This window comes from Chenopodium album, chromosome 27 (genome assembly GCF_948465745.1).
Source record: "Chenopodium album chromosome 27, dcCheAlbu1.1, whole genome shotgun sequence".
Classification (NCBI taxonomy): domain Eukaryota; kingdom Viridiplantae; phylum Streptophyta; class Magnoliopsida; order Caryophyllales; family Amaranthaceae; genus Chenopodium; species Chenopodium album.
This window is the reverse complement of record NC_137860.1, coordinates 3069365-3096590: the sequence shown is the minus strand read 5'-3', so window position 1 is coordinate 3096590 and position 27226 is coordinate 3069365. Positions and strand designations below refer to the sequence as shown.

Here is a 27226-nt window from a genome sequence, read left to right as displayed (position 1 = left end):
CTTGGGTGTATCTTTGTCTTCACATTGCATAAAGTGAAATCAAATACCGTAATCTATGGTCCAAATTAAAACTAATAACGTGCACGTACACAGTTACAGTGACTTACAAAATTGCACTTGAACTTAACAAATCCTTTGATTGGACTCATTGGAGGTTCATGTTTAAGTGAGATTCATGTGATCTTAAATATATTATTTTTAAGTGAGCTTTTTGTGTGTGGCTGACTATACTATTCAGTGTATTTTGTGTGCGGCTAATTATACCATACATGTTACCACTTCTAAAAGAGCAAAATAATAACTCATATAATTCTAGTTGATTAACTCCTATAAACCTATAACATAGACCGTTAACCCATATAAAACTGATGAATTAACCCTTGTAACACTAATTGAATAACCCTTATAAGACTAACAAAGTAACCCTAAGATTGTTGGCGACACTGTAGAGTCACATATAAAGAATATGCGCAAGAAATTAAACTCCAATTTAAAAAATAAATAAATAAATAAAAATGAATAAAACATATTACATACTCGCTCAGTAATTCAGTTCTTCATCTATTCTTTCACTCATTCGCATATTCATTTCACATTCATTACAAAGTTTCAATAACCCATACCATTGACAATAATAATACACAACACACATCATTCACAATATAATACACATTCACAATAGCCTTTTAATAACACAATCTTTTGTCATGTTAACTTTTATATACTTCTTCCATTTCCGAAAGTTCGCCTAGCTTATTGATCATGTGGTCAAAATAAAAACTTTGACTAAACAAAAGAAATAAATTTGTGGTGTATCTTACTGGATTCAAATTAGTGTGAAATTCTCAAATAAAGAATTTTCGTAATCCTCATTTATTCATAACCAAGCATATTTAATATGGTTAAAAACATACATTGGGCGGAGATTGCATGAATGTTATAAAGTGAGTTGAACTTTCATAACGTAGTTAGTAGTGTATTTTTACTAATATTCAATTATGTATAGTGTTAGGGTTAGTGAGTGTGTAACGTTAAGATGCAAGTAAAGATTGAGAAGCATTAATATAAAAGAATAAATGCAATAAAAATAATCGAAAGGAGCGAGGATCACGAGCCAACTGATACTAATTGTATATATTCAAGGTCAAAATAGTGCATTGGTATGTGGGTCAAGGTTAATTGTGTCAATTATTTTGAGACGGATAAAGTATAAATTTCAATTATATCTTAGTCAAAAAAATTATGACAAATAAAAGGTTCTTATGCAAGATCACAAACGAATGGAACATCAATGTAAATAAATGAATACTTTCTCTTAGAATCAAATCAAATAACAAAAAGTTCGATCATTGAATTATATATATAGAATAATTCAAAGTATTGGGTGCCCAAAAATCGAATTGGGGCTTTTTAATGTGATGTATAATTGTTGAAATTGATTGTCTCATATGATTGTATGTTGAATTGTAAGCATTTTGATAACATATGCATGTATTTTGGTTGAGAAATGAGCAAGTTATGTTATACCCATGACCTTAGTATAGCACTTCAATGGAGGTTCCACCATTTTTATACATATTATCAAACAAATTATATATATTTTCAGATAAGTTATACATATTCGCAATTGGTTGGATGATTTCCTCTATTGGCTATATGATATCATGGTTGGATGATATCCTCTATTAGCTATATATGATATCGTTTATGATTGTGTCTATGATATCTATTATTAGCTGGATGATATCCTCTATTGGCTATATGATATCATCAGCCAATAGAGGATATCATCTAGCTAGTAGAAATATCATTTAGCCAATAAAGGATACCATTGCATATAGCCAATAGAGGATATCATCCATGCATCCAATAGAGGATATCATCCAGCCAATAGAGAATATCATATAGCCAATAGATTTATCATCTAGCCAATAAAGGATATCATATAGCCAATAAAGGATATCATCCAATTAGTAGAGGATATCATTCAACCAATAAAGGATATTATCCAGCCAATAGAGGATATCATCCCGCCAATTGAGGATATCAAAAATCCACATTCAATCCGGACTGACTTCGTAAGTTCGGACTGACACAATACCTTCTCATAGAATAAACTAATGCAACATAAATAACAAATTGTACTTGTCCATACATATCATACTCTACTCCAATCTTATAGGAGTGACCAATGGTTTGTTTGAATAGAAGGCTTCCAAGTTTTCTACAACAATGTCTTCAACAGCCTTAAAGGATTGTGGAGTAAAGGCAGCTCGATGAGGAGATAAAACTACATTGTCTAAACCAAATAGCTCTTTCGAAATATTAGGCTCATACTCAAACACATCAAGACCGGCTCCTCCAATTTTGCCTTCCACCAAAGATTGCACCAATTCACTCTCGTTGATTAGAGCCCCTCGGCCAACATTAATGATATAACCTTCCTTTCCTAAAGCAGTCAATACCTTCTTGTCGATTATATGGTGAGTTTGCTCGGTTAACGAGCAACAAAGGGTGAGAATGTCACTATCGAGGGCCAAGTCATAAACATTGGCATAGTAGGGAAAAGAAACAGAGGGTTTTTTCTCCCTAGAGTTGTATGCAATGGTACAACCGAATGATATAAGTCGATTTGCAACCAATGTACCTATGCTTCCAAGGCCGACTATGCCAATTCGCTTTCCACGCATCTGTCATTGACATTTAAATACTTAATACGAAGTATCAAAGTAGCTACATACTATACATACAAATATGTGATACAGCCAAGAAACTTGATTCTCCAAAATTTGTAATATAACAAGTAATTATCGTAAAGTATACAAAAAATCAAAATGAATTTTAATAAATAATAAATAAATAAATAATAATAATAATAATAATAATAATAATGTAAAAAAAAAATTAAAAAATGTAAAATTGAGACCATAAGTGAAGATATATTAAAAATGTGTCGATGATTTTCTTTCTACAAGAAATGTAGATGATTTCATTTATAAAGTATTGCACTTAATAAAAAATGACCTTTTACAAAAATTGGAGGGAGTACTTCATAAAAAATCACTGTTCTAAACTACTCGGAAGAAAAATGGATGAGTCTACTCACACTAGAGCCAAGAGGGAACTCTCCTGGTCGAGGCCAAATCCCGCCGCGAACAAATCGGTCTGCGGCAGAAAACTTACGGAGCACATCAAGGAGCATTCCAACAGTATAATCAGCTACATCTTCGGAGAATACATCACCAACATTAGCAACAAGGATCCCTCGACGGCGGCATTCCGAAAGATCGATATGGTTGTAGCCTGCGCAAGCAACCACCACAAGCTCCAAAGAGGGAAGACAATCTAAGATGTCCTTCCTTAGTGGAGATGCCCATACGCAGACAAGAGCACGTGCACCACTACCGTTGGTCCTCAAGTAAGATTGGATGGCAGAGGAGTCAGCGCCAACTGCGTCTAAGGGCTCTAGGAGAGTGAAATTGGTGGCTAGGCGGTGGCGGAAGAAGCATGTGTAGGAGGGTATGCGGTGGATAATGAGGAGGGGTTTTTCGAATTCCTTCATTTGTTGAATGTGAGAGTAGGAGTTTACTTGAAAGACTACTTTTAGTTTGGGGATTTTATAGTGAGTTTGGATAGAAAAAAGGGAGGGAAGAGATGGAGAGAGAGGTGAAAAAGAGAGAAAGGAAAGGGAGGGGACGGCGGAATAATGACTTTTCCTTCCAAATTTTTCTATTATTGTCAGAAAAATCAATTTCTGACAAATTAATCCCTTCATTTCTCTTTGTTATTCTTATTTAACATCTAAATGAAATATACACCATCCTTTTATTTTTCTTCCCTTTCCTTATCTCTATTTCTTTCAATCCAAAAACACTCATATATCTTTAAAGGAGAGTACATTCTTGAGTAGTTGAATGGAAATATTTTAGGCTATAGGTAGAAATTAGTTTGTTATTTGGCATTTAGTTTAGTTAAATATATTTAATTTTATTATTAAAAACTATATGAAAATATCATATATGAAATGTCCATACTAATATGAATCCAAGGACATCTCATCAATTTATGGCACATTTATATTCTACCGATTATTAGAGTATAAATGAAGTTAAAGTTTGGTCAAATTTAATAGTTCATATTTGATCAAACCAAATATGATGCACGAGTACTTTCAAATTGGTGAGCATGGACATGCAAATCTAAAGATAAACCAACTCCCACATTTAAAATTGGACAAAGAATTTTATTATCAATAATTCAGCTAAATAATCTAGTTTGACATCAATTGACTTATTTAATTCTTTGTTCAATCTTATTAGCAAATATAGTCACTAAAATTCAAATTCCATAGAATTATTGTTGACGACGATTGGTCGGTCATGTTATGTATCTAAAATATTCTCTATCTTGCACTTAGTGTTAAAGAGTTGGTATGTACGTTCGTTGCATTCTTGGTTTATTGTAATTGTGAAAAATTGAAGTATTCGGCTGTAGTTGGTCGAGTGTCGGTTGCCAATAATTATTCTGGTGAGGAAGTGCAATAAATAATTGCAATGAAGTATTATTAAATAGGAAAAATTGATAAAAATAATCTCAACTTTGCCACATTCGCCCAAAAGAATTCCAACTTTCGATTATTTTTAAATAATCCAAACTTTAATATGAATTTGCTTTCAATGGTTCTAAGTGACCAGTAACTTGTTGAGTGGGTAAATTTTTTTCAAAAAAGAAATTAACTTTGTAAAAATGATTATTAGTTATGAAATAACACTTAATTAATAATTAATTTAAAACTAACTTTTTTAAAAATAATTACTTTAAAAAAATTAAAAAAGGAAATAGAAACCATAAAGATGCAAACCACCCTACCCATCACCAACACCAACCTAGCCACCTCCACCTCCCTACATCCCATGAGCCACCAGCCCCACACCCACCCCCTACCACAACCACCGCAACCAAAACACCACCCCCACCACAACCAATCTGACCCGCAAGCTACCACCCTTCAACCACCAAACTTGAAGCACCATTACAACCACCAGAACCCGAAATCTCACCCATAACCACCCAAAATCGTGTTTTTAGGGCGGTGATAGTAAGCGCACTTGGTCAAAATCATGACGGGGGAAGGGGATGGGGGCGGGATCAGCGGGACAGGGGAAGGGAACGAGGCGGGATCGGGACTGAAAATTCATGGGTAAGGGGGTTGCATTGGCGCCTTGGCGGGGCGTCGGCGCGGTGGGTAAGGGGTCTGGGATCGACCTGAGTAAGAGGGCAGGAGGTTTGGCTGGCGTGGTGGACGGTGGGAAGGTGGTTTTTTAATTTTTTTTTTTTTTTTTAAGGTGGTTTTTTAATTAACTATTATAGTTTTTTATTTTTCTTTAAAAAATTAAACTTTTTTTCTAACAAATTAGGTGCCGACACGTGTCACATAACTTGTTATAACAAGTTAGATGACCGATTAGGACCATTAGAAGCAAATTCATATTAAAATTCGGATTATTAAAAAATAATCGAAAGTTGGGATTTTTCTTGTCAATTTTTCCTATTAAATAACAATAATTATAGTGACTTTAAATGTCTCCTTAGTGACCAAGGATACAAAGGTATGACTTTAAATGAACATAGTACGAAATTATTTGTCTTAACAATGCACACACATACTGAAATAAAATACCTTAATGCACTGACCAAATTAAAACTAATAATTCGAATGTGCACATATACAACTACAACGATTTTTAAAATCGGCAAAAACAAGTTTGTCTGCCAGATAAACGAAATTTTGTTAATATAGTGGCATTTCTGTAAATATATTGAAAAAGTGTGGTCATTCGTTCAGTACTTTTGATGAGATGTCCAATTGTTGTTTGCGACTTGCTTTTACTGTTTAGTGAGGAAAATACACATGTACCCCTCAACTAGTACATGAAAAGACGCATGTACCCCTCCACTTACTTTAAAGACGATTATACCCCCATATATCTGGGGAATTAACTGGACACAACTCTTAAAAAATTGTACTTAAAGCCAACAAATCTTTAGGTTGAAGATTCATTATTAAGTGGTTCATGTGATCTTAAATATGTGAAAGAACTCAAATCATAGAATATAACAATAATCCCTGCATGTAATATGTATATTTATATCTTCTTGTCAAAATACAATATTTCTTGCTAGATAAGCCAAAGCCAGAAGATGTGGTGTTGCTCTCGGCTTCACCGACCGCCTTGTGAAAACTATATTTACTATTATCATTAGTTAGCCAAGTTAGAAAATAATTTATGTCATTATAACAATAATCCCATGTATGTATATATTGTGTGAGTACAAGTCTAGTACGTTAAATTACTTAATATTGTAACAACAGCAATGCTAATTAATAATTACAACATCGGACAATACCCAACTACAATAGTTGGGTAGCCATTATATTTCAAAACATTGGACAATTATACAATTTGTAGCCATTATAATATTTATATCATTATCATATATTTGTCGGTATTAAATTAACATCATTCAGTTCATTGAATTGAATTGACTTGACAACTAAATTTATTTGTCATCATTAAATTAAAAAATTTTGCTTCTATCTCCTTCCTCTCTACACAACTAGATGAGTTAAGTACACAATCACTCCCTAAACTTAGACTAAAGTTGTAAAGTATTCACTAAACTTACAAAAGTTGCAATTCACTCATTCAAATAAGTTATGATCTACAATAACAGGTTAACTGTAATTTTATAAATTCCCTAAACTTTATGACATTAAAATTTGCAACTTCCTAACAGAGGCGGAGCTAGGGGGTACAAGGGGGGACAACTGTCCCCTTACTTTTAAAAACAAGAAAAAGTTATATATATATATATATATATATATATATATATATATGTATATATATATATATATATATATATATAATACTACCTTATAAAATACTTTTTTCTGCGACAAACTACCTAATAAAAAAAATGTTGTAAGAAACTATCTTATAAAAGGGTAATGTTGTAAGAGACTACCATTGATCGGAAAGTCACCGTTGACTTTCAAATTCCGGCGTTGACCACATCACGTGCCAATCACGTGACTTTTAATTCACTTTTTTCCTCCTTTTTTCTTAATTGGCACGTGACATGATCAACGCCGGAAAATAAAAGTCAATGATGATTTTTCGACCAAGGGTAGTCTTTTACAACATTTATTCTTTTATAAGGTAGTTTCTTACAACATTTTTTTTATTAGGTAGTTTCTCGCAAAAAAATTTCTTTATAAGGTAGTTTTTCACAAAATGTCCTAAATTTTAATGAATTTAATACGGCCTCTGGTTCTAGAAACTTGTAACACTTTCTTAAGTTGAATTCATAATACTTGCAAGTTGCAACACACCATATTTGAACTTTTTTTTTGTTAAGTCGTAAATTTTTCTTATTTAAAACTCATGACCCACATACTATTATCAATCAGTTAACCATATTTTAAATCATATGAGGTGCATTTTTCTTATATACGGTAAAAATGTGTATGTTACAACAATTAAAAACAAAAAAAAGTACAAGTATATATTTTAAATAGTAAATTTAATTTTTACAGTAATAAAAAAGCATAAAACATTTACGTAAGATATTCGAATTTAACGAACACACAATATTCATGTTTAATATTTTATACGAAGTATTTATTAATCAAATTCAAATAAATAGAAATGATAGCAATATTTCTATATTTTTGTGTTTTAGATTCAATTTAAGGGTCAAATTCCACGAAATGGACTAATATTACGTCACTTGCAAATGAATGGTCTATAAACCATAAACCAGCAACTACCAACATTAAATGCAGCATAACTTTCATCTTCCACTGTCAAGCTAGTAACAACCCCATTTAAGTAACAACAGCGCCGTTTACAAACAATATGCCAACGTGTATCGTGACTCGCCTGCTGACTGAACTTTCTCTATTCCAAGATTCTGACATGGCAGGAAAGATTGACAAAATTGTTAATCATGAAGATTAACTGGGCAGTCCCCCCTTACTTACTCTTATGGTAGTGATTCATTGATTTGATTTTTAATTTACCATCTCTGCCAAATCTTTATGGTAGAGACAACCCTACTTCGGTTTTCCTGTTCCATATTTAATTATTGTCGTTAGAATTAAATGATTTAAACCGTTGCCCGTAATTATTGGTCCTCAATCGTCAATCCTCCTCAATATTGGTTTAAGTCGATCAACTACTGCCTAGACAATATGTTCTACTCATACTCATATGATTACAAAATAAGTATAAACTATGGATCACAAGATTCACGACTTCATTTCAATAATTATTCTCACATCAACACATATGAATACATCCAACAAATTTTATGGAGCACGTAATACTACTTCCTAGGATCCATTCTTTTTATATACTTTTCTATTATCACATTAGACAACGCACAATTTCAGTAAATGTTATTTTTAATTATCAAAAATTATATAATGTTGAAATAACGATAATATCCAATTAAAAACGACCGAATGAAGTAATCCCATCAAATATGATTTTGTTTTATAGTAAACTCATTCGGCTCAAGCTTGATTTTAAACAAGTTTAACCAAGCTCGAGAAACCAAAATCATATACAAGCCACGCTCGAACATTTTAAACGATTCAGCTCATCTTAATTTGATCCTGAGTAATTCTCATCAAGCTTGGCTCAATACACAGTATACAAGAAGTTTATGCTAAAGGATATTTTGATCTCATTAAAATTTGAAAGAAATGCCTTGTGTTCCTAAAATATGCACCCTGTATATTAATATGGATGACCCTGTAAGGATGCGCCTCGTTTCCACCCAATATGAGATGTATAGTATACTAGTTTCCAAATTGAGAAATCAAGACAAAAGTTTAGCCATACCGAAGGATGACATCTTTAGTGCTCGGGCTTGAAGGATGACTAACTTGGAATTACAGTTTTCCAACAGATGGTAAGATCTAACTTAACAGCAATTGTTCCATCAGGCTACAAAATTATCGCGTATCTCTATTAGTGGTTAAATATTGTAACAGCTTCAGTAATCCCAATATGGAAAGGTAAAATACATTTTCTTGAAAGTCTAAGATATTCCTAGTATATTAGTATAAATATGATATGAAATGACATCGTAATTCTATTAATAAGCAAAAAATCTGCACGCCACCTTCTCGCAAAAATGGCTCAATATCACCCATTTTCATAAAACATGCTGAGGGATAAAGGCCGAGGAACAGCAATCAGGATTGCACAGGCAGCCACAAAGTTTGATCTGTCAACACTCAATATGCAGTTAACAGTTCAGCTTCATTGATGCGAAATTGACTGCCAGTTTTATGGCCTCCTCAACGTTTGATGCATCAGTACCCTGAAGAGCAAAAATGCCATTTCATGAGAATTTTTGGTCTCCAGTAAAATTAAATTTGAGCGTATACATTTGATGGAACTAAAGTAACAATTTTGCAAAGCTTAATTTCGTAGGCAAATCTCCTTATTAATTTTGCTGGTTAGAACTGCTTAGCATGCTTGCCTGAGCAACTGGTCCCAAATAATTCAAAGCAATGTAATAAAGAAGCTGTGGAGCTAGGAAAGTCTCTAACCTGGCTCGTTTCCATCAGAACTCTAGACGACATCTGACTTCACAATTACAGATCTTTCTAATCCTACTTACTAGTTACTACACATGTGAAATTGTGAAATACCTTGACTCTCAACTAATATGAATAATCTGCTAAACAGCAGAAACAAATGTAATCTTATCTTTTCATTTATTTTCATGTTTTTTGTTTGTGGGAATATGTAGTAGTTGTTGCAATAAATAAGCATACATCACTTAGAATGTGAAGAGGTTGCTAACCTGGCCTTGAGCGAGACCACCTTTTCCTTTACCGCCCTTTCCCTTTAGTGGACCCAAAGCAACTGTTAGCCATTCAGATACTTCTAAGCCCTCGCAGTTGTTATCCTTGCCGGGAACTCCAGCATAAACAATAGCCTTATTTGCAGATTCATCCACACTAAAGACCATGATTGGTATCTTCTGCTTGCCCCAACAAAGCAAAGTTAGTAAGCACCCAATGCAAGTAAAGCCATAAAAACAGAAATCTATTCCATGAAAAGGGGAAGGCAAGCAAAACAGCAATTGCCACAAACCTTCTCCTGTATCACTTCCTGTATAGCTTCCTTGAGGATTTTGACAGCAGAAGCATCTACACCAATATCAACACGAGAGATGCAAAAGGTCTTCCCCTCTGCAACGGCAGCCTCTGCCCTCTCTCTGGCAGTTTCAACTACTTTTTGACGGTTCTCAGCAGCCAATCTTTTCTGTGCATTCCGCACTTGGTCCTAAAATAAAGGACATAAACATGAATATGTATGCAGAAGGTCATGGAGTTGGAGAACAAGTAAGAGAAACTAGTAAACTTAATCAGAACATAGACAATACCTGAAGCAAGGAAATCTTCAGCCGAATATCACTTTTCTTGGCTGTTGGAATGGATGCTGCATCTACACTGCTTCTAAGAGCTGCTACTTTCTGAACCAAAAGAGAATATAAATCACCACTTGAAACACTACAGATATCTGTAGCAGGAGGCCAAGGCTCATATAATGATAACCATTTACATAGGACAGCACTGTGAATGCTAAGATCGATTTAGTGTTAGAAGAAAGACATAATAATATTTCAAATTAACCTTCTCTAGCAGGCTTGCTTCTATGTTTGATGCATCAATCACTTCTTGCTCAAGGGAGCATGCCGATTTAAATGCTTCCAATGCAATGTCAGATGTAACAGCAGTCACTCTACGAATACCTTTGGCAATTCCCTCCTCAGATAAAAGTGCAAATGCCTTAGCTTCTTTTGTATTAGATATATGGGTTCCTACATAATCCACGAAACAACTTTCAGTACAAAATAACTCAGATCTTTGAAAATAAACACATAAAAATACAAGAAGACATAATACCTCCACAAAGTTCAGCAGAATATTGTGACCACTCTTCTTTTTCTGGATCGGCCAAGAGATCTTCCACCTTTTTCCCAATTGACACTATTCTCACAGGATCAGGGTATATCTGAAACAGTTTGCACAGTCTTTCACTGGGTATTTGATTCTGAAATGGAAACAATAATGTAACATGTTGCTTTCAAAAGAATAGAAGCTTACTTCTCCAAATACAGCCCTAAGACCATTTACTCGCTTGGCATCAGTAAGTTTTGCCTCTTTTGCATATACATCTAATTCAGCTTTAATATGTTCATTCACTATGCTTTCTATTTTCCTCAATTCTTCACTTTGAACAGGCTTGCCTGTTGAGGAAAGCAATGGTTGTCAGCTTAATACGTAATTAGCAGTAAGGCAAACAACCTATTAACTACACCAAAAATTCATTACCATGAGAAAAATCATATCTTAATTTCTCAGGAAGGACGATAGATCCCTTCTGATCAACATGAGTCCCAAGTACTTCCTGCAAATCCACAAATGTACAGCATTTAGACAGGGTACACAACAACAAACAAATACAAGTTAAATTAGGATGCAACCTACCCTGAGAGCAAAGTTTAACATGTGAGTACAGGTATGGTTGGGGGCAATGAGTTGACGCCTATTATAGTCCACCTGTACAACCAAATTAAAAACAGGTGAGAAGGAAAAGCAGAAAATGGGCTGCAGGAATGAATGGAATGTGTATCATAGAGATAAATGCTACCTTGCAAGTGACTTTATCACCAACAGATAATCTACCAGTTTCACTTGAACCAATATGTAGAACGAAACCACCAAACGCTTGGACATTAGAAACTTTAAAACTACCATGTGGGCCATCAATTGATCCAGTGTCAAAGATCTAAATCAAAAGAGATCAAATTAGAGATCTGAACATCAGTACAATGTTTGTACGCATATAGTGCAATTGACATTTAAAGTTATAAGTCATGCAACATAAATAAGATAAGCTGTTAGTGTATCCAAACAGATGGACTTTCTTATCAACTACTCAAATCCAGGAGCTGGAAATGAAAGCTATAGAAGATTATAAGACAATATGATAACGTACTCTACAAAAAAAAAAAAAAATGTGCGTTGGTGCACAGAGGAAATTGTTGGCTTCATTGTAAAAACAAAACAGAAAATAATAAAGCGATTAACAGTTAATTTAAGATCATAGGCGTGCCAGTTCAGATCGAATCGAACACCTACTAATCAGATATTAGTAATCTAAAACCAGAACAGAAAGTGATTCATTGTTGACCAATACAAAATTTTACTGGTAATATACCTGACCACCTTGCTCAGCATAGAAGCTTGTGGACTCCAGTACAACACCAATTTCCTGGCCAGCTTCAGCAGAATCCAAAAACTCAGATCCAGTGTAAACAGCTCGAATGGTGCTGTCATGATCCTAAAATACATGAATTTGCATGAGAAATCTACATTATCAAGTTCCCCTTTAAATAAGTGATGTACGCCACAAAGTTCCTAGCTTCCATCAACAGAAATACTACTTGAATAATACAATGAATATACTAACCTTGAACCAGATGTACTTGCTAGAGTCGTCAGTGGTTGGAACTTGATTGTTGTGTAACAATGCCGTAGCATTTGCATCCATTGTAATTGCTCCACCAGCTTGCTACAGGATATTAAAGTGACGCTTAGGTTTACATAATAATCCACAAGGGACCACAGCACAGGGAAAGCTGCATAACTATCATCTCTCACAATCTAAAATTTCTTACCAGTCAGCCCCCCTTTTCCTTTCTCCTACCCCCCTCCCCCCCACCACACCATATATATATATATATATATATATATATATATATATATATAGTATATCAGCAATGCACATGAGGCATGCCATTGGAATTCAAAAAAGTAAGTTTCCCATCCAACACAATGTAACTCCAGTTCTGAATGCTAGGAAAAAATTACCTTATTTTGAGCACTTCTTGATCTTTCCCTTGCTTCCGCCATAGCATCAATAAAACCTTTAGTATCAACAGTTAAACCTCTTTCCTCTGCCATTAACTAAACAGAAACAAGAATCAGGAGTCAAAAAATGCAAAATGGAATGATTGCGCTTTTATGTATGTAATAATAATACACCAAGTACCTGGGTCAAATCTAATGGAAAGCCATATCTGTCCCACAAAGCAAATGCATCCTGCAAGACACAACTTAGGAATCATAGAAAGCTCTATTATGTAACAGCCTATTTACCAACTTGTGAAGCCATGGCTTCATTGCACAAGAGCTGCAGACAAAAGATAATAGAATATTTACCAGCTACTCCCCACTTTTCAACTTCACCCTCCCCTCCCTTCCTTCCCTCTCATACAAAAAATTTTAATTACTATAATTTGAAAATCAATAATATAAAGTCAATGCGACAATTTGTAGAAGAGATGAAATGGTGTTGGTTAATCCAACAATATCTCTCCAAACTGAAGTCAGTGTTTATAATTAGTAACTACTCAATAATAAGAATTTTTAAGTCTTGGATGTAGTCATGAACTCACGACACGACTTTTGTTTTGTGGCTGATACAGCCTAATTTTTATATAAAAAATAATTAGTAGGAAAGTAATTTTAGCAAAGGATAAACCCTCATAAAAATATCATACACGAAAATAAATAGTGCACGTGTCAGAAGAAACCCACAGTAGAAAAGGAGCAGATGCAAATACAAAGGTAAGCATTTTACCTGGCCACTCAATGTCTTCCCATCAACCTCCTGGGCAGCCTTCTTAAATTTCTCGATGCCCTGGTTAGATATTGACCATCGTTTGTAAGCTTTAAAGCGCAGCCCAGCCATTAATGCAAAGTTGCAAACAAACTACTATAGAATTCAGCTAGACCTAATCTAATCTGGGATTTTAAATTCCTTTTTTATAAGGACAGTACGTGATTTCCTTTAAAGACTTTGACCAAATTTTGTACCATCACTTGGTTGTTAAGCATAGCGTAAACAATTTAATAATGAACCCCATTATTCCTCATCACATAAGTTGTTTCCCATCTCCTTATAGCATTCCAACCAAGCAAACATGTCATTGCAAGAAAATTTATTTCTCACCTTAAGCAATGTTTTCCCAAAACTGGTCTCCTCAGCTGCAATGACATCTTTGATATGATTCTCGTGCTGCTTCAGCTCCGGGAAAATATCATCCATCAAATTCACCAGAGTAGGTACCAGCCTGTAGCCAATCATGCATTCACATAATATGTGTTTGTAGGAATTGAATTCAGGATAAAATTCACCATTTTTCATGGGAAGAAAATATGGAATTCAAGCTAGAAGAATGATTGAATAAAAAGTATGTTATTCTTTCTTACCCATTAAAAAACCCTTCCTTGGCATTTAGTACTTCACTTCCATAACGAACAGCACGACGAAGAATGCGCCTTAATACATATTCACGACCCTCATTACCTGCATTACAAGTGAAATCTTGTTAAGTGTCAATACATGTTATTACGAATATTTTTCTTCAAACCAAAACCCAAAATAGAACCCAACACGAGAGTCTTAATCCTATCTACTACTAAATAGTAAATACGAAGTATATGATTGTATTCTGAAATGTACATAGAACATGAAGCCTTTAATATCCATCTAACTACTACTATCAAATTTTGCATAGCTAGTTTTTTATTCCAACCAACATAAATACCAATCTACCATAGTTGTAGATCCATAAATTTCAGGCTAAGTCAACAAACCAACAGTAATGAATCAATTTAAATACTTCTGAAAACCCTATAAAAGCAACAATAAATTTACAAAAATAATTATCAAAATAGTGATGCATGAGATAAATAGCTAAATTAGCAAATATACACAAGCCCAAAGCTACCAAATTTTCTCTTTAGAAGAGGCAGTTATGAGATCAATATTCCCTAACCAGACAGGATTTACCAACAAATTATTGATTTATTTTCTAATGTAATATATCTATGATGTTTAACTTCAAGATTACAACAAAAATCCAAGTCAAAGTAGAGCTGTTTGATAGCATGTACCACCACAAGACGGAACATGTAGCATTGTGCATGTTTAAGACAGAATCTAAACAATTATTAAAGAATTTAATCCTAAATTCATGAATTATGATCAGCTGTCATCTACTTTTTTTTAATTACAATACATACATTTTTCACTACCTGATGAAGATAGAAACAAAAACAAGAATTGTCATGATAGAGTAACAGCAAAATTTAAAGATGAGCACTAGGACCATGTTTCATAGTTCAAACTATACCTGGACAAGCACCATCAGCAATTGCAAAAGAGAGAGTTCTTATATGATCAGCAACAACCCTATAGGCCATATCAACTTTGTCTACATCATCGTCACCAACTTTTCCAGAATAAGTGCGAGCCCCAGTAGCCTGTATGCCAATTAAAGACGTGCGCAATAATTAGAGCCCATAAAACGTTGATTTCTCAATCCAAACCACTAGTTCACGCTGCATTAAGATATATCCAACTTAAAATGTTATTAACTGATACAATCTACAATACAGCCCACGCATGCGAGCTAAGACCAAAATTCATCACAAACACCACAATTAAAACACGTTGTCTAAACATTAACCAAACACGAACAGCAAGGAGATTTCATCTTTAACAAAACTCAATGGACAGCCATGCATTTCGAAATGCAGAAACGATCATGAAGAAGACCTGCTTGAACTTGCTTCAGTGGAGCTATACCTATTGCTATCATGTACACTTCCCCTGCCCCCCTAAGTAGCTTCTGGACCAGCATATAACATGATGATAATACAACTCTCGGCTAAATAGGATAACAGAGGACCTGTGATGCTCTAATTTCGATAAATGTTGAAAGATTAATAATTTTTTTCTTGTACATGCATATGTAATAAAGGATGCTAAAGGAAAGCATCCTTGTGCTCATCTCCCACTGTAAGTTTGTAACACCAAACACTTTACTGTGTCCCATTATCTTCAAGCTAAGAGTTCTCCATGACAGACGGTTGGATTCACATCCAAGTCTGATACGTGTATCTGATATTAAGCATTATAGCAAAGAACTCATCAAACACTTTGCTACCATATAACGAGTCTGAAAATTAAATTTATCCAAGACATTGGCACAGAAATATTAAGTCCAAATACCCTTTCTCAAACACAGTCAAATTTATAAGAAAAAAAATATATATATATAATAACAATAACAATAACAATAACAATAACAATAACAATAACAATAACAATAACAATAACAATAATAATAATAATAATAATAATAATAATAATAATAATAATAATAATAATAATAATAAACAAATAAAAAATAAATAAATAAAACCTTTGCTTTAAATGATACCTAACAATAAAAATGCTTTTAAGTCATCTGTTACTTGTTGAATAGCATCGAACAAGGGCATGAAGACATCTGTATCATAATTACTCATCTTATTCTGAAGAACCGATGTCAATCTTTCAAAACCCATTCCCGTATCAACATGTTTTGCAGGAAGGGATTTCAGGGTACCGTCAGTTTCTCTGTTAAACTGTAGGCCACAAAAAAAAGAAGCCATATATTAGCAGCAAATCAAAATATCTGGGAAAACAATTTTCTGGATTAAAAAATTCATTTTGTCATTAAGCATACGGAGTAATAAATATTCTAAAGATGCAGCAGATCAGTATCAAAGATCAAGAAATCCAACATTTTCACTAGAATAACAACAGCATGAAGAGTATGAAAATTTGTTCGTTGCAGATTCAGCTAGACAGGAAACAAGGCCAACTCCACAAGATATAATTGACAAGAGCATACCTGAATAAATACAAGATTCCAAACCTCGATACATGTAGGGTCATCATTATTAACCAGTGATGCGGCATCACGATTCCCAATCCTATCGAAGTGAATTTCAGTACAAGGTCCACACGGACCAGTATCGCCCATCTCCCAGAAGTTGTCCTATTCCGTACAAACATCGGGCCACACAAATTAAAACTAGATTACAAAAGCAAGAACCAATAATCAACAAATACATGCCTAATAAGGCTCAGATACAAGACATTCAAAATAATCACCAAATAATTCAGAAATGATAAAATGCAAATCCCTCCATCCCTAATAACTTGCTTTTTAAGGTTATGCACAAGTATATAAATAATGTTAGTTACTTCATTGGTATCATTGGTATTAAGAACTGACAAAGTGCATTGATATTTACAATTTAAAAATACAGTGCATCAATGTCATAAATGACATTACTTAATGAGATAAATTTGTGAGGTGACCTGATATTATGAGGCAGATAAAGTGACATGGTTTCCATTTAGGAATGTCTCAACTCTCAAGTAGTATGAGAGAGTTTCGTATGACATCACTTAAAAGGTAATATTTCCGGTACTTCCTAGGGAAGTATGTCATTTGAATTGAAGAGATACTTCTTGGACTAATTAAAGAGCTTGCAGAAAATCTTATATACATTAATAATAAAGAGCTTGCAGAGAATCTTATATACATTCTCGGAACTCCAAATAACTGTGTGAAAGCGAGATTTTCACATGGATAGGATGAAAGAAAAATAAGAGTATTTCTTTCCCTCTTCAAACTAATATATAAGGAAATTGATATTTAGCCTTAGTCACCCTAGTCAGGCAGTAAAGTTTAAAGCTTACAGCAACATAGGATGTCACCATATAAATTCCAGTCATCTTTGGCATGTCAGGCAGGAAGGGACAAGAGGATATCAGAAAAGACAGATGGAACACCAAAGATGACTTGGATGGAAGGACATGAAGAAGTTTGGTTTCCAGAAGCATGTGACATTGGACAAAAGGGAAAGGAAGGAGAGGATCATGGTTTGCGAGTACAGGAGATAAAATCTTGATTCATGTAGCTGATTGTTGTTGTTTTGCATACAAAAATTAATGCATACCTATTCTCTACTTAAACAGGTGGGTTAAGAATAAAATGATTCATATGACAAGCCATGACTTATAGTTCAATCTAAGTACTGCAACCAGATGGTGATTCTCTTAGTTGACCGAATTCAAAACCCTTTTTAGAATTTAATCAGCAACTAAAGCCAATAAAGTTATAATTGACACCTACCACTATCATAAGGAAACAATTTCCATTGTGTGATACAAGTAGGAACTGTAGCTTATAGAAATACTCTATACTAATATAAAAAGTTTGTAGGCCATAGCAGTTGGCCTAATTAATAATTAATTGTTATTCATCTACGACAGCTAAAACAGCTGGGTGGGTCCAGCATTCCAAGAATCAAAACCTCAGCCGCATCATAAAAGGGGACAAGACACTTTGTGAAAGAACTTTCCAATTTCCATAAGTGAAGAAAAAAGGTTTTTTGGACCTCATTGTAGTACTAACTGTTCTTCTACTTCCAAAATTCAAGTTTAACTCATAAAACTACAGAGATAATTCTGTTAGGAGTTATAACTTGTAAATACACACCTTGCAACCAAAAGGTAACACACGCTCAGGAGGCAAGTAGTTGAGCCAAATATCCTTGGCCTCCGTGTCAGCAACAAGTCCTGCTTTCTCATCACCACCGAAATAGGTAGCATAAATTTGATTAGCAGGAAGGCCATAAACCTGTCAGCAGTACGACAGCACAAAACCTTATTACAAAAATTATACCAAAACCTTTTTCACATTAAGCTAACAGATAAAGTTCAAAACGGCATAGAAAAACAGGTCTGAATAGTTTGCCTTGGTCAGGAGTTCCCAGGCCCATTGAATAGCCTCTTTCTTAAAGTAATCACCAAAGGACCAATTGCCAAGCATTTCAAAGAATGTATGATGATAAGTATCCTTCCCAACATCGTCGAGATCATTGTGCTTCCCACCAGCTCGAATACATTTCTGAGTGTTGCAAGCACGCTTCAGTTCACTCAAAGGACTGTTAGGATCGACGTTCCCCAGAAAAATCGGCTTGAACTGATTCATACCTGTTCAATCAGACAATTATAATTTCATAAACCTTCAGAAGATGGCATTTTCATTAAATCATTATCAGCACTAAATAACCAGCATATGTCCTCAACATTATAATTCAATAACAACCCGCATATGTACACAAGTTCCACTCTTCACTGCGAACGGCCTCCTTGCGATCACTCACCTATAAACAACTCCCCTCTTTCCCCAATTTCCTACCAACCCAAAATTCGATTAATTCATTATTTAATTTAATCATTTAATTTCAGACCCATTAAACCTAATTACCCAATAGACAAAATGAAATTACAAATCGAATTCAAGATTCAAACAATAATAATAAGAGGAAAGAACACAAACCAGCATTAGCAAAGAGCAAAGTGGGATCATTAACAGGAACAACAGGGCTTGATTTCCAGAAAGTATGGTTTTTTTCTTCAAAATATTTGATGAAAGTGTCTCGAACTTTCTTAGCAGGCCATTCCAAAGAAACCCCATCAACAGACTCTGATTGAAGCCCCATAACTTGAAGAGATGAAGAAGAAATCCTGGTTTTTTCAGATAAAAACCTGGTTTTTCCAGAAACCCAGAATCTAAAATGGGAACAAGGAGTGAAATTTAAAGGTGTTGAAGGAGGAGAGATTATAACAGGTCGTTGACTGAAGTTGGGGATGAAGAAGCTAAACCCTCCTCTAGCATTACCCCTCAGGCCCTCATACATTAGATGAATGTTTCATGGTTTTAAGGTTTTGTGACGAACCCATATAACAGTATTGAGAAACTGATAGTAAAAAATAAAAATAAAATAAAATAAAATACTACGTAAAATTATCTATTGACATTTTTGTAAATAACTCAACAACGTTTATTAGAGTTTGTTTGGTTGACAAAATAAAATTGGGGAAGTGGATACATGTTTGGATGATACAAAAAGCAAAAAGGGAATTTCAACTTCCTCCAAAACATAGGAAATAAATTACCAAGGTTCCCTTGATTAATCAAAATTCACGGGAATTTCAACTTCACATTGTCATAAGACTCATAACCAAATAACTTTGAGAAATTCCTAGGAATTTCATGAAGGTAATAACTTCCCATGAAATACAACATTCTATGGGAATTTATTTCCCGTGTCAACCAAACGAGTCCTTAGTTGCGGGTAATATTAATTTATTTACTAAAATATTAGGTTAATCGGATGTTTTGTTGATTTATTTACAAAAATGTTAGGTTGAGTGGAATGTTTTGTTGATTTATTTACGAAAATGTCACTATATAAACGATTTTTGTTTATCACGAAAATAAACTGTGGCTCTCTCGAAATTGATTCACCTTAACTTAAATGATTTTTCCTAAACTAAAATTATTTTTACTAATTCAAACAACTTTAACAACTTTTTGCATTTTTTAACAACTTTGTCATTTGATAACATATTTTGTTATCAATAACAGAAACTTAAAAAAAAAAAAAAAAAAAAAAAAAAAAAAAAAAAAAAAAAAAATTGGAATTGATCGTTTGCAATTGACTAATTAGAAAGATAAACATGATGCATTTCATTTTTCTACAATAGTTTCGATCAAATTTTGTTAGTAAATGACGAAAATGCCCTTATTATTTTGTGAATGCATCTATTTCATTAAATTCTCCTCGAGAATATTATGAATAAAAATTTGGGGAAAGTGGTTACACCCATTAAGTCATTTTGTTCATATACTAGTTGTTGCATTGCGCGCTAACATGAACCATGTCAATGCCAAAATTAATTGCTAAACCTCAATCAACAAACAGGATCCCTATGAAGATTGTGTGTAGTAAAAGAAGCCATGACTATGATTCGAAAAATCTATATCTATACTTATATATTAAAAAGCGTTCCTAAAACAGAATATGTTCCATTTGTAACAAGACTTGAACTCAAGTCCAACAAGTCTTAAGTTAAGAGTCTTACCATCTGAGCCATTTATTAATTGTGTGTTTTTTATCCAATAAGATTATAGTTAACTTTGATAAGTTAATTTTTATCTTATATATTATACTACGGAGTATTTGTTTCCATTATGTAATGATTGAGTTGACAACTAAAAAAATGTTTATAGCAAGACTTAAACTCGAAACCAACAAGTCTTATTATCTAAATAGTCAAATTTAATTAGCAAATTAAACAAGTACAAACTAGTAACCCGGGGCATCGCCTGGGCCACACACTAGTCGTTACTCATTAAAAAGAGGGCAAAAGAAGTGATGAGAAACCTTAATTACACTATAGTAATTTTGTTTCGAATTCATAAGAGAATATCACATATCCATAGCCTCAATATCTATACTTTAAAGTTTATATATGAGGAAATTCTTGTTCATCAGGCTGATTTACAGCTTGTGTAAATCAGGGGTTAATTTTGTCTTTTCATGCATAATAGTAAGGGTACTCTTGTCAATGCACACATAATTTGGCAAACGTTGGGATAACGCTCGTTAACTCGTTCCCATCCTTCACGCCAGAAACCAAAACTAGAAAGTCAGAAACCCATTTCTTCCTCCACGCCAGAAACCAAAACCCAAAAACCCACTTCTTCCTCCACGCCACCACCGCCTATGGTAGTTCAAAATGCTGCTGCGAATGAAAGGTTTTCCCTAAGGGGTTGATATGACCCTAATTTACACTCTTTTCTAGTAGGGTGTCTATTTGATTCACCGCGAAGCATCCATTATTGAGGAAGAAGAGGAGGATGACGGGAAGAAGATGAGGATGTGGAAGGCCTTTGTGGGTTTGATTGGCGGAAAGAGGAGAGATGGTGGTGCCTGTGATGGGTTTCAGATAGTACGTAGTCGATGTGATGGTGGTGGCTGTAATGGGGTTCAGATGGTAGTCGATGTGATGGTGGTGGACCAGATGGTGGCTATGGTGGTGCTCGCTGCCGGTGGAAGATTGGAGAAGATGGGTTAAAAAACAAAAAAAAATTGTAAAAAAAAAAATGAGACTTAAATTAAAGCTAACGTCTTATGAATCTCCGTCAGTTTGTCTGGCAAGTGGGGCCCACAAATGCAGCTGATTAACAAGAATTGGTTAATCAGTCTGATCAACCGGGTCGGCCTCTTTATATATCTAGGTCCACAACTGTCTAATAAACATAAAATTCACCATGCTTTTGATACATATAACATGTAGTATTGTATTAGGAGGTGATGTGGTGATATTACTTCAACTATGGAGGTGTTTTAGCATCATATTTGCAAAAGAGAACATATTGCTTAGCAAGGAATCTGCATTTTAATTACAAGCAAATCAATTTTTTTGGAAAAAAAAAGAGCAAACTTAAAACATTATCATATAGTAATCCATATATTTTCAGTAATACTACCAAGAAACATTTTTAAAAGTAATTCATTCATTAATTTTTCATTAATTAATAAAAAATGCCGTGTAACTATTTATGATACACATAAGTACATAACACATTATCCTACTAGAAATCCATTTCTACAAATGTCAAGCATTGATGGAGTTGTTGATAAGGTCTTCATTATATTTACAACATAACATTTCAACATCTCATCAAGCCACACGAAAACAAACAAGCAATAATATAGACTTGTGTGGTTTAATATAATTCTTAAAGTGAACTTGTAACATCCTGGGTGAACATAATCGCACTAGTACATATTGTCATCTCGAGGTTTTCACAAGGATTTACTTTGGTGCAGGACAAATTTCTTACCCAAAGGCCTTTACTAAGTTTGAGGTATCCCGATGACTCTTCCGCATCCGAGAAAAGGGGGAAAAATTCAAGTACGGGCATACCTAGCTTAAAAAGACTTGATGTGAACTATAGTCAGTTCATCATAAGTCAAGAAAAAGATTAATAACCCAAGGAAACACCATTGAGCAGACACTAAGTATGTCATTTTTTTTTTTTTTTTTTAAGATAGAGGACACTCATTCTCCAAAGTTCTGCTCTTTCACTAAAAATTGGGTGGGTGGGATAGAAGACAATCTAATCAGCCATTAATCATTATCCCAACATAAAAATATCATTAATCATAGAAAAGAATAAGGACTTCTTCTTTAGCTGCTGTAGACCTCTGATTAATGACTCACACAAATATGGTCTTATGATGATAAACCGATCTTGCTCAAATGTTTCTCATCTACTAAATAGACAGAACAAGGTAATAAGGAAACAAATTTAAATATCAATAGTGTTAGATTTTTTTTTTTTTTTTTTTGAGGGATACGATAGAGCATTTTATTAAGAGTAATATAATCCCACCAAGGTCATAACACTTTGGGGGGAAAGAGTCCTTTCGTACATACTCCGAATGATCACTTGAATCCCACCTTGCAACTAGATAGGCCACGGTGTTACGTACATGAGCGTTTAACATGAGTAACCATATAACTATCAAACCAAGTTCTATCTAAAGTTGTACATATTTATTTGTTTTCTACGTTTCTTTAATTCTAATCCATGTCACATGTGATAAACCATTAAAAATAAGTGTGAGGCAATTTTTCCAAAGGCATGTGCAAGTTCAAATTTTATCTCTCTATTTTTGAATTACACCTTTATAATGCTTGTTAATGCGTAATTTTGACCATTAATATTTTTAATTTTTTATCAGTATAACTCATATAATGTTAATATTATGAATTTATATATTAAGCATTTGAACTAATCCAACAATATATTGTATGATAACATTTGCTTTCGATGGTATACGAGTACATTAGTAAAAAAAAAATTCAAGTCAAATACAAAAATAAAATAGTGAAACACTTATTAAAATATAAGTACTCTTATTTAAAGTTAGAATTATGGATAAAGATATGATTTTAAGAAAAACAAAAACTGAAGTAAACCCACTAAAACAAATCCAACAACAGGTTGTCTACAAAGTTTGTGGTGTACAATATCCTACAAAATAATATCCAAGAACAAAATCTAACAATCTTAGATGGCAGAAAAACAGCCTCTCTTATCACCCAAAAAATCAGCATGAAAATCCATACATTAAGATGATAGCCAATAGGAAGATGGTGATGTGTAAATTTCCTCATCCACATCATAAGCCACAAACATTAATAGTATATATATAATCACAATCAGTTTATAGTAACCACCAACTCATAAAAGCACACCAAACTAGCAAAGTAGAATAGCAGATAAACTAAGTGTAGCACTACTACTATGGCTACTTCAACTATCCAACAATCTGCATTTGCTGGGCAGACCATCTTGAAGCAACAAAATGAGCTCGCTCGCAAGGTTGGTGGTAATGGAGGCCGGTTTTCTATGCGTCGTACCGTCAAGAGCGCTCCTCAAAGCATATGGTAAGTACCTTTTTCTTTCTAACTTGTCGGAATTCTATAAATAAGTGATGCGCTTATTTAGAAACAGAGCGAGTAAAACTAGTCATACTTAAACTAGTCATGTTAACTTTCTTATTCAAAGTAGAAATTAACTTTTGCATAATGTTTAAGGTTTTAATTGAATAGATTAATCAATACTTGCAATCATATGTATATTTTGTCCTGTATAATCAAGAATTTAGGGTCTGTTCATATTTACTTAATTCCAGTTCAGTTCTTAATTTCCCTCTCTCATGAAATATTCATTTCAGCTCAGTTCAGTTCAGTTCAGCTCCAATCAGTTCAGCTTAGTTCAGTAAATGTGAACAGACCCTTAGACTAGAACATTACTATATTACAGTTTGCAACTAATTCTCTTAAAATTTCAATAAATACCTGTCACTAAAAAAGAGGGAAAAAAAAATTATGGGTTACATAATCTATTGAAACAGAACTGTGTGTTGTTGTAAGCTTGACTGCAGAGTCATTAACATGTAATAACATCTGGAAATAAAATGCAGGTACGGTCCTGACCGTCCCAAGTATTTGGGCCCCTTCTCAGAGCAGACTCCATCATACTTAACTGGTGAATTTCCTGGTGACTACGGTTGGGACACTGCTGGACTATCAGCAGACCCCGAAACCTTCGCCAGAAACCGTGAGCTCGAGGTGATCCACTCTAGGTGGGCTATGCTTGGTGCCCTGGGCTGTGTATTCCCTGAAATCCTGTCCAAAAACGGTGTCAAATTCGGTGAAGCCGTGTGGTTCAAGGCTGGATCCCAAATCTTCCAGGAAGGTGGACTCGACTACTTAGGAAACCCGAACTTGATCCATGCCCAAAGCATTCTTGCTATCTGGGCCAGCCAAGTTGTCCTCATGGGTTTGATCGAAGGCTACCGTGTTGGTGGTGGACCATTGGGTGAAGGGCTCGACAAGGTATACCCAGGTGGAGCTTTTGACCCACTTGGTCTTGCAGATGATCCAGAGGCCTTTGCTGAGCTGAAGGTAAAAGAGCTTAAGAACGGGAGATTGGCTATGTTCTCCATGTTCGGGTTCTTCGTACAGGCTATTGTTACCGGAAAGGGTCCCATTGAGAACCTCTCTGATCATCTTGCTGATCCAGTTGCTAACAACGCCTGGGCTTTTGCCACCAACTTCGTTCCTGGAAAGTAAAAAACTGATAGGATGTGTAATAACTTAATGAGAAATAGTGTGAACAAATGTATGCTTTGCAGTGATGGGCAGTGAACTTTGAGCCATGAAGTTGATGTAACTTTGTGTTTACTGAAGTCCTGTAATATGAGGAGTAATTTACTACTTTGTACAATGGATCATGCGTTATCAAAATTATTAACTACTTCATAACTCTTTTTGTGCATTTATTTTTGTCAACAGGCAAACAATAAAGTTTAAATTTACCACTAACATAACATTTCTGATGCATGTAATAAGATTATGAAAACACAGCAACAATATCAATCACCACTAGGGTTTGGACACACACACGGCACCGAGGCACATTACTAAAGAACCAGAAACTTTTACAGTTTTCTTTAATCTTGAAAACATCTTTCATATGGTTAGCACAAAACTCTTCTAGTGTATAAAATTGCATCAACAGGACAATAGTATAAATTCTGTAGTCTACCGCTTAAACCGATATCAACATAGTCCAATTTTATGTTGACATGTATCTCAGTAGTATCAAGGTTAGCTCAAACCTTGAGGAATTTTAAAGGGAGGAATGTTAGGCATTTGTAAATGTATAACATTGATTAAAATATTTTTAAAACACATGATAGAGAGAGAAAAGAGGAGAGAGATAGGAAGAGAGAGGTGTGTAGGTGGATCCCACATATTTTTTGGTCGGATTGTATCACGTGATGGGGAACCACATGTTAATTGTTCCATTGAAAGTTTATATGGTACCATTGAATCTTCAGTGGTACTATTAATGCATAAATTTTGTACAACTGAATGCATATATAATACCATTATGTGCATATATAGTATCACTGTATATTCAGTGGTACCATTTGATCATCCAATGATACCATAATATGCATTCGTTTGTACATATGTATAATTACATGAATGCCACTTGTTATGCATTTGTAAATGCCTAACTTTCCTCCATTTCTAGTTCCTCCTCAAACCTTCTCCATCAAGCATAACAGGTTTCAGTTATAGGCTTAGCTTCCAGTTGCAATCAGACATTCAGGATATAAACCCGGGGCAACGTGCAATCTTAGCCTACTGTTCCATCACGTCAGTCCATATCAAATGGATTAACATAAGGAAAAACATAGTAATCATAATCCATGATCCCATATAACAGAAACAGGTGGATCATCACAGATTATGTCAGGCAAACTTGCAATGTCTATGTTATGACTTGTTAGCAAAAACTTTCTACTTTCTAGTAGGAGCAATAAAATACTACGGTCACTGCATGACCTTAAGCGCTATGTGGGACTAAAAAAGCAAATAAACTAAATGCATATGGCAAGATACTTACATATGTTACAACTACTTTGACTTTCTAATAAGTTTGACTTTTTGATCAACTTTTTCTTAAACTTACTCCCTATCACTAAGGATAAAGGATAGTAGTTTGAGATGGTGATTAATCTGCAGATAATAGTTAGTGATAAACTGATAGTAGCTAATTTGCAGACAACAATTAGAGATGTACATGGGCCAAGTTGGCATGAGGTCGATAAGCACGGCATGAAAATGGCTTGACTAGTCTGACACGATACAAGAGGAACACCACCCGTGCATGGACTTCTATGAAGTATGAACTCATCATAAGTCCACTAAGACTTTTTCCACTACCATGCATGATGCATCACCATTGCAAAAGGATTTGAAGCCAGTAATGACAGCTATCA

At 34.3% G+C, this 27226-nt stretch overlaps 3 protein-coding genes across 4 annotated transcripts; 1 reads left to right on the top strand and 2 right to left on the bottom strand.

The window, feature by feature from the left end:
- Positions 1–1941: 1941 nt before the first annotated feature.
- Positions 1942–3569, bottom strand: LOC145621450 (glyoxylate/hydroxypyruvate reductase HPR3-like). Its single transcript, XM_081676178.1, has 2 exons — positions 3107–3569; positions 1942–2690 (listed from the first exon to the last, which is right to left on the bottom strand). Exons 1-2 carry the CDS (start codon positions 3560–3562, stop codon positions 2166–2168), a joined length of 981 nt encoding a protein of 326 aa, XP_081532304.1. The 5' UTR covers positions 3563–3569; the 3' UTR covers positions 1942–2165.
- A 5390-nt stretch (positions 3570–8959) lies between these two features.
- LOC145619132 (alanine--tRNA ligase-like) lies at positions 8960–19637 on the bottom strand. Of its 2 annotated transcripts, XM_081673736.1 has the most exons (23): positions 19345–19637; positions 18757–18995; positions 18499–18639; positions 16840–16986; positions 16418–16570; positions 15292–15421; positions 14366–14462; positions 14106–14226; positions 13734–13793; positions 13143–13193; positions 12962–13057; positions 12561–12662; positions 12309–12431; positions 11739–11876; positions 11576–11647; positions 11420–11495; positions 11192–11334; positions 10991–11099; positions 10718–10905; positions 10468–10557; positions 10176–10367; positions 9883–10062; positions 8960–9393 (listed from the first exon to the last, which is right to left on the bottom strand). In XM_081673736.1, the coding sequence occupies exons 1-23, from the start codon at positions 19505–19507 to the stop codon at positions 9319–9321; spliced, it is 2886 nt and encodes a 961-aa protein (XP_081529862.1). In that variant the 5' UTR covers positions 19508–19637; the 3' UTR covers positions 8960–9318. The 2 variants fall into 2 exon arrangements, with proteins under 2 accessions (XP_081529862.1, XP_081529863.1); XM_081673737.1 differs by lacking the exons at positions 13143–13193; positions 13734–13793; positions 14106–14226 and having other exon boundaries at positions 12962–12977; positions 14393–14462.
- A 4459-nt stretch (positions 19638–24096) lies between these two features.
- LOC145621306 (chlorophyll a-b binding protein 5, chloroplastic-like) lies at positions 24097–25697 on the top strand. The gene is made up of 2 exons (XM_081676047.1): positions 24097–24314; positions 24854–25697. The coding sequence occupies exons 1-2, from the start codon at positions 24172–24174 to the stop codon at positions 25503–25505; spliced, it is 795 nt and encodes a 264-aa protein (XP_081532173.1). The 5' UTR covers positions 24097–24171; the 3' UTR covers positions 25506–25697.
- The last annotated feature ends 1529 nt before the right edge of the window (positions 25698–27226 follow it).

What these genes read in the sequence shown, in the direction of transcription:
- LOC145621450 (XM_081676178.1), bottom strand. Translation starts at nt 3,562, where the DNA reads ATGAAGGAATTCGAAAAACCCCTCCTCATTATCCACCGCATACCCTCC. An exon ending in AGTTCCCTCTTGGCTCTAGT is followed by an intron (nt 2,691 to 3,106) that starts GTGAGTAGACTC and finishes TGTCAATGACAG; the next exon opens with ATGCGTGGAAAGCGAATTGG.
- LOC145619132 (XM_081673736.1), bottom strand. Translation starts at nt 19,507, where the DNA reads ATGGGGCTTCAATCAGAGTCTGTTGATGGGGTTTCTTTGGAATGGCCT. An exon ending in GGAAGACATTGAGTGGCCAG is followed by an intron (nt 13,194 to 13,733) that starts GTAAAATGCTTA and finishes TGTGTCTTGCAG; the next exon opens with GATGCATTTGCTTTGTGGGA. An exon ending in AAGATATGATTTTTCTCATG is followed by an intron (nt 11,335 to 11,419) that starts GTAATGAATTTT and finishes TTTCCTCAACAG; the next exon opens with GCAAGCCTGTTCAAAGTGAA.
- LOC145621306 (XM_081676047.1), top strand. Translation starts at nt 24,172, where the DNA reads ATGGCTACTTCAACTATCCAACAATCTGCATTTGCTGGGCAGACCATC. An exon ending in AGCGCTCCTCAAAGCATATG is followed by an intron (nt 24,315 to 24,853) that starts GTAAGTACCTTT and finishes AATAAAATGCAG; the next exon opens with GTACGGTCCTGACCGTCCCA.